Source organism: Myxine glutinosa, chromosome 14 (genome assembly GCF_964187855.1).
Source record: "Myxine glutinosa chromosome 14, kmMyxGlut1.1, whole genome shotgun sequence".
Taxonomy (NCBI): Eukaryota; Metazoa; Chordata; class Myxini; order Myxiniformes; family Myxinidae; genus Myxine; species Myxine glutinosa.
In genome coordinates, this window is record NC_136274.1 from 22189243 (window position 1) to 22201887 (window position 12645).

General features: G+C 43.0%; 2 protein-coding genes across 2 annotated transcripts in view; both read left to right on the forward strand.

Annotated features, from left to right (window-relative positions):
• The window catches only part of LOC137440019 (kelch-like protein 5), a 97757-nt gene extending 90282 nt beyond the window's left edge, over positions 1-7475 (forward strand). The window contains exons 10-11 of the mRNA XM_068136376.2: positions 7060-7231; positions 7416-7475. Of these exons, the coding sequence (XP_067992477.2) occupies positions 7060-7231; positions 7416-7475 (232 nt within the window). The remainder of the gene's footprint in view (positions 1-7059; positions 7232-7415) is intronic.
• CHM (CHM Rab escort protein) overlaps positions 1-12645 on the forward strand; it is a 1037168-nt gene that overhangs the window by 642012 nt on the left and 382511 nt on the right. The gene's annotated exons all lie outside the window — the stretch shown is intronic.

Genomic DNA, 12645 nt, shown 5'->3' on the forward strand with positions numbered 1-12645 from the left:
CCGACCTTCCAGACCACCAACGTCTAATAATTACGCCACTTCGGCTGGTACCTCGTTGAACAGGAAGCATCTTCAAGTATTTCATGGAAATGCAATTTAATCATCACAAAAATCATCACATCACAAAGGCAAAAATACACCATTTTCATTGGCACTCTTTGTTGGAAACTTGGAATGTAAAGAGAGGGCTATGGAAATTAAGGTGTATGGATGGATGTTCACATGACATTCTCTTGACAGCTGAACCAGATGTCAGCAAATGTGTTGGCATCGAGTGTGAGCTCATTCGATATTGATGCGGTCTGTGCGAAACTGAGGCATGCTCTTGATCAGATGCCGGATGATGCCATGTGGGATCCCGTTTCATTGCTCAGTTTGCGCCAGTCTCTCCCAAGGACATCTAGAGAGTTATGAGATTGATGAACACGATGTCCTAGAATGTCCGAAAGATGTTCTTTGGGATTAAATTGTTGGACAGGATGTCCTGTTCATGTTCCCATGCCGTGGCTCATGATGCATGGAACTCTGATTTAAATGCAATATCCCATAGTGTATGTGTTTGTCTATTTTCTCCCAGAATCTATTGTTAAAGAATACTGATGTGTCTGAAGATCTTTGTCCTGCAGGTGATGTATGTACAAGCTCTCACGTGAGCTTTAGACCACAGTAGGCACGGTTGCCTTCAATCATAAAAAGTATGGGGTCTTTTTGTCCGCTCCATTACTTCTCTGGCTTCTTGTGCAATAAGCTCCTTGACAATGCTGATAATTTTGTGTCGATTATTATTTTACACAAAATGAAGTCTGGTCCAATGGAATCAGGAAAATGGATTAGAGCAAGAACCAGGACTGTGTCACTGTATCACCTTGCTATCAATTCACCCCTTGGAATCACGATGAGGACTGCACGGCCGCCCATATAGATGCCACCATAGACCACAAGCAACTCCCTCCAAAAGTGATCATTCTTGATGTTGTTGCATTGTACAAAATATTGTCTGGGAAAATGTCAATCATTGGTAGACAGATGGAACCCACATTCATCAGTGTATAAGACAGGTGCCCAATTTCAGAACTGCCAGTAATCTCAGCAATATTCCAGCCAGGCTCTGTGGTGTCACGAGGTCAATTGTGAAGCTGTTCCTGGCCATCTGGACCTCAAAAACCAAATTCATGCATCCTGTTACTGTTCGATCCCTTACGCTGACTCCAGTGCTCGTACCGAAGTGCAGTGGACTGAAAATTGCTCGATGCCATGTTTTTGAAGCTATTGATCATCTCATGGAGCGGTTGATCTCGCATGACCTTGAAGAAACGGCTAGTGACTGTCTGCCCCTCAGTCGAGAATCATCACCAGACACCCGATGGAATATTCAGACCTCCACAATTATATCAAACAGCTGCAGCAAATGAAGCAGCCACCGCATGAATCATTCAATCCGAAGTTAAATTAACTTCAGGGTATTGGCCTCTGGGAGTTCACAGCACATGCAAAATGCATGTAAACATCAGTAGCATGTGAATGAAGAAGTTGTGAAATACACCTGTTAATATTCCATTCATAACTTTTGGAATTTATTTATTTATTTATTTTGTATACAAGATCGAGGTTCGTGTAGGAGCTAACATCAATCACAAAAAAAAAAAAACCGACACACAAAACATACAATAAATGGAGCGGGAGACAAGATGGAGAGAGAGAGGGAAGCACACAAGTACAACAGCAGAGAATAGGGACAACGGAAGATCTGTGGGAGGGAGAGGGCTTGGGGAGGAGGCATGGGAATCGTAACTTATGGGCTGTAAAGTGGAAGTGGTTTTTCATTTTGTCTTCATTCACTTCATAGAAAAGCACAAATGCATTTGGTCTAATAAGAACACAAGTTTAAATCAATATACAAATCCAAAGAAAATTCACTAATTGCACCATAATTTATAATCCAAAGACATAATTATTGACAAATCAAAGAGAGGCGCAAAGCGCCCCTCCCTTTATATCAGGGATAGTTTCTCTGTATGCAGCTTTTACATGGGGACTGAAAAATTCCTTTCTCGGTTTCTACTGGACAAAATCGGCTGCAAATGTCAGAAGTAAATGCTTCGTACATTGAGGTAACATGTTCCAAATTTCAGCATTCTTGATTTATATTTAGAAAACCCTCAAAATTACGTTGGTGTCCGTCCGTCCGTCCGTCCGCCCAAAATGTGTTGGAGCTCATATCTCAATGACTATACATTGAAACTAGCTGAGACTTGGAATATACATCGGCCAATAGGTCTAGTTAATGGCTTTCGTTGAGTGCGTTGAGAAAAAATGAAGCCATTGTTGTGACGTCGCTAGTACCCAGAGTGCCCTGAGAAGTCAAAGCACTTCCTCCAAGCGTTCAGTGGCTCTGCTTGTCTCATATAACAATCCTACGTTGTCTCGTGTATTCGTCTGTATGTCCATGTGTGTGGGATGTGTATGTGGCAGCTCCACTACGAGCCTTAGATCCTGTTAAAAAACATTAAGGGGAATTGAAACAAATTACCACAGTTACAGAGAAAAGTTGATTACTGTGACGTATATGTAAGATTTGAGAGATGAAGATTCGATCAGACGGTGAACAGAAGCTCACCGCAAGAGAAGCCGATGAATCAGACAGAAGACCAGACGAAATGACATTTTGGTCACAACCACAAAACTGGACATGTGAGCAAGAATAACGGATGCAAACTGACAACCCAGAAGAGGCCCAGGAAGAGACAAAGGACCAACAAAGATTAGGTGGAGGGAGACGAAATTGCAAGTGTCCCTCGTGGAGTAGAAAATAGAACACAACAGACCAGGATGAGAAAGGCTTTTGTCCTCTAGTGGGTTGAAAGTCTAGTCCGGTCAAGTCAGGATTGTAAAACTTTCCAACATTCCTCGTAAGCTCTATTAAATTACCATGCAGTTTCTTGTTTTCCATTTTACAACCACGCCTGTAGATTTTACAATCGATTGTAAATTTACAAGCAATTTCGAAGAACATATAACGAAAACGGCACTCAGTGGAGCTCATTCCTCCGCCAGGCTGAACAGTTTACGTTTTGTATCCCAATGGTGGGTCGGAACTGGATCTAGACCTGAATCAAGATCTAATCGGCTTGTTCTTGTCGCCGAACCAACTCATCCACCTAGTTTTGTCAGAACTCATCTACAACCTTTTGAAATATTATGCTTTGTATCGTTTTGGTCCTATCACTCAATGGTGAAGAATCACATAAAATTAAAAAGATTATCTGGTCTGGATCTGGATCTTCACCAAAATCGAACCAATTCGTCATCGTCAAACACCCAACCTGTCCATGAAGTTTCGTCCGAATACGTTCACAACGTTTTGAGATATCCTGCCCACAGACAGACAAACAGAGGTGAAAACATTCGTGACCACCTTGGTGGCAGAGGTAATTTATTAGCATTGCAGGTGGCAGAGGTAATTTATTAGCATTGCAGGTGGCAGAGGTAATTTATTAGCATTGCAGGTGGCAGAGGTCATTTATTAGCATTGCAGGTGGCAGAGGTCATTTATTAGCATTGCAGGTGGCAGAGGTAATTTATTAGCATTGCAGGTGGCAGAGGCAATTTATTAGCATTGCAGGTGGCAGAGGTCATTTATTAGCATTGCAGGTGGCAGAGGTCATTTATTAGCATTGCAGGTGGCAGAGGTCATTTATTAGCATTGCAGGTGGCAGAGGTAATTTATTAGCATTGCAGGTGGCAGAGGTCATTTATTAGCATTGCAGGTGGCAGAGGTAATTTATTAGCATTGCAGGTGGCAGAGGTCATTTATTAGCATTGCAGGTGGCATAGGTAATTTATTAGCATTGCAGGTGGCAGAGGTCATTTATTAGCATTGCAGGTAGCAGAGGTAATTTATTAGCATTGCAGGTGGCAGAGGCAATTTATTAGCATTGCAGGTGGCAGAGGTCATTTATTAGCATTGCAGGTGGCAGAGGTCATTTATTAGCACTAGGACGTGCCCGTACGTGGGTGCCCGTTCCTTGCCAAAAAAAAAAAAAAAATGTCTTCGCCCATGCATGCATGGGCGTGCCCATGGGCCCATGGGCGTGCCCGTAAGTGCGTGATGTGACCGTACAATGAATGTATCGTCCCGACGCCGCAGCTCGGATGGCGCTGCAGTTAATCGGGCCTGTATCGGCAGAGTTATTATAAACGTGTACTATAATCGATCGTACCTTACAGCGTCTGCTCGCCACGTTCAGCATCAGTACGTCGTCACTATGACTATCCGTAAGTCCGGAAGTGACGTCCTCATTTGACTGTCCGGAAGGTCGCATATCGCAGTTACGATGAATCGCAAATTAGTTTTAATTAGTTTTAAAACATAGTTTAACGCCAACATAGCGCCAACATAGTTTGCCAACGTGAAATAAATGAATACGCTCTCAAATGTGCCGTCCGAGGCAGAGTCTGTTCGCCACGTTCGGCACACGTGATAGCTCGCTGCTCTCTGATTGGTTGAATCGTTTTTTGGACATAGCTCGGTAACTACTTCTCCGATTAATATGAAACCTTGAAAAGGCACATCCTCAGGTCCCCAGCAATATACCTGGCAAGTTTCAAGTATATCGGACCCGTGGTTGTCGAGAAACAGCGGTCACAGACACACAGACACACACACATACACACATACACACACACATACACACAGAGATTACTGGAATTATAGATAGATTGCAGGTGGCAGAGGTCATTTATTAGCATTGCAGGTGGCAGAGGTAATTTATTAGCATTGCAGGTGGCAGAGGTCATTTATTAGCATTGCAGGTGGCAGAGGTAATTTCTTAGCATTGCAGGTGGCAGAGGTAATTTATTAGCATTGCAGGTGGCAGAGGTAATTTATTAGCATTGCAGGTGGCAGAGGTCATTTATTAGCATTGCAGGTGGCAGAGGTCATTAATTAGCATTGCAGGTGGCAGAGGTCATTTATTAGCATTGCATGTGGCAGAGGTCATTTATTAGCATTGCAGGTGGCAGAGGTCATTTATTAGCATTGAAGGTGGCAGAGGTAATTTATTAGCATTGCAGGTGGCAGAGGTAATTTATTAGCATTCCAGGTGGCAGAGGTAATTTATTAGCATTTCAGGTGGCAGAGGTCATTTATTAGCATTGCAGGTGGCAGAGGTAATTTATTAGCATTGCAGGTGGCAGAGGTAATTTATTAGCATTGCAGGTGGCAGAGGTAATTTATTAGCATTGCAGGTGGCAGAGGTCATTTATTAGCATTGCAGGTGGCAGAGGTCATTTATTAGCATTGCAGGTGGCAGAGGTCATTTATTAGTGTTGCAGGTGGCAGAGGTAATTTATTAGCATTGCAGGTGGCAGAGGTATGGTTTGGTCATGTATTGAGGAAGGATGAAAGTGACTGGTTGAGAAGAGTGATGGAAGTTAATGTAGAAGGAAGTAGAGGACGGGGAAGACCGAGAAAGACTTGGCTAAAGATGGTGGAAGAAGAAATGCGGGCAAGGGGGTTAACAAGGAGAGATGCAGAAAATAGGGCAAAATGGAGAAGATTGTCATGGGGACCGCAAGGCTAACCCCCGCTCTAGCAGGGAACATGGCCTTAAAATGCATGTTGTTGTTGTTGTTGCAGGTGGCAGAGGTAATTTATTAGCATTGCAGGTGGCAGTATTTATTACTTGCAAAATCGAAGATGTTTCAAGTATATTGGTTGGTCTTGTGCGTTATTCTGTCTGTCTGCTTGTCTGTCTGTTTGTCTGTTTGTCTGTCAGTCACCTACAGGTCACAATTTTAAACCGATCTTCACGAAACTTCACCAGATGGTAGAGTTGGTCATAAGGAAGAAGCCTATTGATTTTGAGGTCAAATGTCATTTTAAGGTCGAATTTCTAAAATTACCATTTTCATCCGATTGACTTGAAAATCGAACAGCATTTGCAAATTGAGTCATTAAATTCGAAACCCAACTATTTTGGGGTCAAAAGGTCAACTCCAGATCAAACTTCTAAAATCATCAGTTTTCATCCGGTTGACTTGAAAATTAAACAGCAATTACATCGTGCATCACTGAATTGGGAAACCAACTATTCTAAGGTCAAAGGTTAACTCAGTCGAGCTTCTAAAATCATCAATTTTCATCTGAACAATCGTCAATTTTCATTTGAACAATCGTCAATTTTCATCCGATTAACCTGAATATTAAAGAGCAATTGCAAAGTACATCACGGAATTGGAAAACACATTATTTTTGGGGTCAAAAGGTCAAAGGTCAACTCAAGGTCAAACTTCTAAAATCATCAATTTTCATCCGAAAATTGTCAATTTTCATCCGATTGACTTGGGAATTAAACAGCAATTGCATTGGGCCTCATTGCATTGGGAAACTAACTATTCTAAGGTCAAAGGTTAACTCAGTCAAACTTCTAAAATCATCAATTTTCATCTGCGCAATCGTCAATTTTCATCTGATTAACCTGAATATTAAAGAGCAATTGCATCGTACATCACGGAATTGGAAAACAAAATATTTTTGGGGTCAAACTGTCAAAGGTCAAACTTCTAAAATCATACATTATTGTCTGAAACATTGTCCATTTTCATCCTATTAACTTGAAAATTTAACAGCATTTGCATAGTGCATCACGGAATTGGGAAACCATCTATTTTAAGGTCAAAAACTCAAAGGTCAACTCAAGGGCAAACTTCTAATATCATCAATTTTCATCTAAAAAATCATCAATTTTAATCAGATTGATCTTTGATTAAGATCGCCAATTTTAATCTGAATGAAATGGACAATTTGATGTATCCATGGCAACTTTTTATTTTGGGGAAGGGTGGATTTTGCAAGTATCGTGCTCTGCATGACATTTTCTTGTATTTACTTTTATACAACTTTCAAAACAAAAAATTGCACAAGTGTTCTAACAAGTTTAAGAGTTGTACCATATTTTATATAACGAGGTCATCATCCGAAGGTGGCCGTCAAGTGTGCCTACTGAGTGCAGAGCAACGTTCTGCGCGACTGACCCAATCCTGGATTTGGGTCAACAGGTACAACCCCAAAACGGACAGCTGGAGCAAGGTCGCTCCAATGGGATTGGCCAGGGATGCAGTGGCCGCATGCCTGCTGGGTGGTCGACTCTACGCTGTGGGTGGCTATGATGGACAAGCATATTTGGAGCGTGTCGAGGCCTACGACCCAGTGGCCGATGAGTGGATCCAGGTGTGTGCATGACTTTTATTGAAGTAGACAAGGGGAAAATGTATCTTAAGAATGAAACGATTCATTCAAAAAGACCAAACTTTCGTTAAATCACCTTCTTTTCCTTTTATTGAGTAAACTATCGATATAACGAGGTCGTCATAAGAAGGTGCCTTTCAGTTTCAGTTGTGTTTTTCTTCTTCAGGTGGCATCACTGGGGAAAGGCCGAGCAGGGGCCTGTGTCGTCGTTATCAAACTCACTTGAGAGACTACTACTCCTTGACTGTGTAAATGGAACCCATTTTGGGTTTTTAGTTTGAGTCAGTCTTGGGTCGTCAGTCCTTCTTACGACTGGATCGGCTGAGTCTCGCATCAGCTCCATTCAATGGGCCTAGGCTTTCTTTGACCAGATTTTGCAAGCCTGGTTTTTCATCTAGTCCTTGGAACTAAACGGCCACTGGCAGATTTCCACCTCAGGTATCACTTGTTCCCACCCGGAGGTCAAGGCGGCCTAACTCCTGTATACGCTGCCGGATGCTACCCCTGTGTGCTGGAACTGGCTCATCTGGTCAGCTGATCAGCTTTTTCACATTTTTAAAACTGCATGTGCCATGCAAAAAATGGAATGAAATGAATATGTCTCTGTGTGTCTCTCACCCACCACCCTTACCCCCCCCCCCCCCCTTGAAAGCCCCACTTCCTACTTCCTATCCACTCCACCATGGCACAAAGCATTGCTTTAATGATAAGATGATCATTATTACAACTTTAAACGTGCCAAGTCTACATCTTAGAATCGCTTTTGCTTTTGGAAGCATGTTGTCTACTGTATCGGAACTTTCCACAACGTTTCAGTCTAGCACATGACTAGCAGTAGGAACGACTAGGCCCAAGCTTGTGTGCAGAAGGCCTAAAGTAAAACGCTGCATGCCTTTTGCCATGTTGTTCATTATTAGTCTCACTTTTGTTATTTATTGTTTTTAATAAAGAAATTATGTGCCTGCAGTCTTCCTCCTCTTCATTTTTACTCTTTTTTGTGCCCTCATTTAAATAAGTCAACAACTGGGTCTTTTCGAACTACCAAACAGAACACAACTTCTTCTTCTTCTTTCGTATGCTGCACATGGCTGTGAGGAGCATCATTGTCTGATGAGAGTGCGGCTGTCCCGCTGATGGTGCCGCCTGCAGGTTAGGGTAAGAATTTGTAATTAGTTCATGGTGCCGGTGATGGCTCACCTACTCTTCGCGGAGGACACCAACTAATGCCTGGAGACAGGACTCCCAGTTTAACATCCAGCCTAGTGACATACAATACACACACACACACACACACACACAATGATGCCTCGCACTTCCTGCGCGGAGGAGAGTTTATAGCTACCTGGGTCAGGATTCAAACCCAGGTGAGACAGCTCAGAGGTGCTAAAGGATGAAAAAGAAACGGCAGATGTATGGGGAAGAAAACGTTCATCGTTGACCACCTAGAGGTGGAACAATGTACAATGACAGGGGACTCTTGCTTCTGTTGAGACTCTGCAGGTGCGTCCATCCACTAGCAGTTGTTAACCAGTGGCTTGCTTCTGTTGAGACTCTGCAGGTGCGTCCATCGACTAGCAGTTGTTAACCAGTGGCTTGCTGCTGTTGAGACTCTGCAGGTTAGTCCATCCACTAGCAGTTGTTAACCAGTGGCTTGCTTCTGTTGAGACTCTGCAGGTGTGTCCATCCACTAGCAGTTGTTAACCAGTGGCTTGCTGCTGTTGAGACTCTGCAGGTTCGTCCATCCACTAGCAATATTGTTAACCAGTGGCTTGCTTCTGTTGAGACTCTGCAGGTGCATCCATCCATGAGCAGTTGTTAACCAGTGGCTTGCTTCTGTTGAGACTCTTGAGGTGCGTCCATCCACTAGCAGTTGTTAACCAGTGGCTTGCTTCTGTTGAGACTCTTGAGGTGCGTCCATCCACTAGCAGTTGTTAACCAGTGGCTTGCTTCTGTGGAGATTCTGCAGGTGCGTCCATCCACTAGCAGTTGTTAACCAGTGGCTTGCTTCTGTTGAGATTGTTGAGGTGTGTCCATCCACTAGCAGTTGTTAACCAGTGGCTTGCTTCTGTGGAGATTCTGCAGGTGCGTCCATCCACTAGGGCAGAGCTAAACACTGCTGTCGGAGATGTGGAGTAAGTTTGGTAAGATGCCCTGTCGGGAGAAATGGGGCAAAATTCCCCAACTCCACGTAAATCTTCCCAATAACAACAGCCTGTTTTTTTAACTGGAAGTATGACGTTGGATTTTATGATTTTGCTTCTGGATTGGGTTATCTACATACTACGTACGCATGGGTTTGGGCGATTGCGAAAAGGAAGAGCAGGTAGTGCTGGATGGAATGGAGAGTGGAAGAGGTGAGCAGAAATGCAAAAGAGGGGCAGGTGGTTTAAAATTGGTGATGTAGAGGAGGTGAGACAAGGGGAATTTAGTCCCATCTGATAGCAAGATGGTGCAGGAGGAATGAAGATTGTCATGGCACAACATCGGAGGGTCAAAAATAAAAAAGTGGACTTGAACAATATAGGTAAACTATACCTGTAACACCTGAAATAAATCTCCATCTTCAGGACATGTTGTTCGAAAGGTTGTCAACTTATCTGATTGGGCCACGTGACGTGTTACGTACTCGTTATGTAAATCACAGCTACCCCTACCCTCTCGTCCTCTTTCTCCCTTTCCCTTCTGTCATTTTCCCCTTCCACCTACCACCTGTCTCTCTTACCCTCCATTCTCCCTCATTCACTCTCTCCTCTAACTTTCCCAATTCCACCTTCTCCCTCATGCCCTCCTTTCGAAATTCAAACAGAGGCTAGACAGCTTGGAGGTGAGTATGTGTACCTCTCGGTCTACGCCATCCTGCCAGATAACAACATTATGAAACAGGAGTGTCCGTCTGTCTGTCCGTCCCAAAGCTACTCCCTCAGTTTTGGGGCTAGCCCCACCAAACCTTCTGTGGAACGTTTTGGGGTCCCGTCTGGTATCTTCAAGTATGTAGTAAGTTTCATAAATTTCTCAATACAATTATGATTTTGAGTTTTGATCCATACGAAGCTGCTTCCCATCCGTGCTTCATACGTAGGTGCATGTAGAAGCTTTTTGATTATATGCAAGCATCACCGACCTCCTGCTAGATTTTTTTTAGCTCGTTTATGGATTTTTTAAACATAAATTTTCATTTCAAAGTTTACAGTTATATAAATTACAATTTTCAAATGCTAGATGTTGATTGAGGGGGTTATATCCTTTCCAAGCTATATATATCCCCGTCCTTTACAAGCTTCACTGGCTCCCCATCCCCCAGAGAATCCAGTACAAAATCCTCCTCTTGACATACAAAGCCCTCCATAACCTGGCCCCATCCTACCTGGCTGACCTCCTCTCCAGACACACTCCCACCCGCAACCTCCGCTCTGCTGGTACCAACCTCCTGACCCCCTCCATCCGGACCAAATTCAGATCCTGGGGGGACAGGGCCTTCTCCATCGCTGCTCCCACCCTCTGGAACTCACTACCTCACACCATCAGAGACTCCTCCTCACTCACCACATTCAAAACATCACTAAAGACCCACCTGTTCAACACTGCATTCAACATTCAACCCACAGCATTTAACCCCTGACTATCTCTTCTCCTTCTCCCTCCTTTTGCTTTAAATATTTCCCTATTGATTCTTGTCTTTTTGCAATTGTTGTTTTCATGTATTGTTATGCATTATGTTTGCCACTCTGTCAAAGCGCCTTTGGGCTTCTGGAAAAGCGCTATACAAAATAAATGAATTATTATTATTATTATTATTATTATTATATTTATATATATATATATTTTTTGACAGATGATTTTCCGGGTTTTTTTGCGTACATTTTCATTTATGGACGCTTTCTGATGGTTCCGTGATTTTCCCGGTGCATCGGCTTTGATGTCCGTCGGCACGCCAAATTTCAGCTTTTTATGACACCTGGAACGTAATACCTGACAATATCAGCCCGTGACTGAGCTAGTGAGAGGTTAATATGAGCTTTTTATTTTCACATACATTTCATATTTCACATACATTTCAAAGATAGTGATACCTGCAAGGACGCTATTTGGTCCATCTTACCTTTCTCGCGTACCTCATCACCCTCTCAGCACTGACCTACTCAATGCAGGTAAGGCGAACTTTACAGTAGGGAATTTGGCCAAGGGTACTAGCGGACATTACTTTTTCTGTTTATTGTCTTTTTCCCAAATATATTTTATTTTTAGTACCTTGAATGTCATCTTAACGCAAGAGGGGCAACTACCTTCACGTCCCCCATCCAAGATGCAGCATCCCCTGCTGGCACCAAGTACTGCCTTGTCTGAAATCCATGTTACCTAAGCCAGGTAAGCTGAACATGAATAAGGTGGTTGGTAGATGCAAGCAGACAGGTAGACCCCATGAAGGTCTGCAGCAGGTGTTTGAGCATACACCTGCAATCCTATCTAGCTGTGAAATGATTACAATACAGGGATGGTGGTTAAAGGCTTGAATAAAGGAGGAGGTCTTAGAGTACCTGCCTGCAGTGTAAAGTTCTGATGTAGAATAGATCACGTGGCAATGTTCAAAGAGAACAATCATTTATTGCAGCACCTGAATCATGCTGATGTGCAGCCAACCGTGCACACCCAGAATGCCTTGCGCCCCGGAACTCGACCTTCATACCCGAAACGCGAGCAAGCGTTTCCGGTTCAAAACAACTAATTTAATAGCCGGCAAAGCCGGTGTTGTGAATGAACGTGTACGTATTATGTTGAAAAGCCAGATTTTGCTGGATCCCTTGAGAATTTCGAAGCTTTGACGCACCAAATCGCTCAATGGAGGCCGTCATCTTGCGGATGCGGAAGTATGCATAACAAATTGAAAAAGTTCAAAAGGAGTTTGTTTCACCCGCCTTTTTTTGATTCACAATCTTATGCACCTCTAATTTGTAATTAAAATACTTTAAGACCAACCTCGGCCCGCACGGGCCTGGTTATCTTCAAAGAAAATCGTCACCAAACACCGGAACCAATGAGATTCGAGCATTTGAAAAAATATTTCAAAAACCAAATCACTCAATGGAGGCCGCCATGTTCCGGATGCGGATGTATGCATTAAAAAATTGCGAAAAAGTTCAATAGGAGTTTGTTTCACCCGTCCTTGTTTGATTCACAATCTTATGCACCTCTAATTTGTAATTAAAATACTTTAAGACCAACCTCGTTCCCCGGGCCCTGGTTATCTTCAACGAAAATCGTCACCAAACACCGGAACCAATGAGATTCGAGCATTTGAAAAAAAAAATTCAAAAAAGCTTATTACCGCGTTTCGGAGGGTGAAAACGGCGTCAAATATTCTAAAATTGACGAAGAATTATTTTTTAGAAATCTCGCGG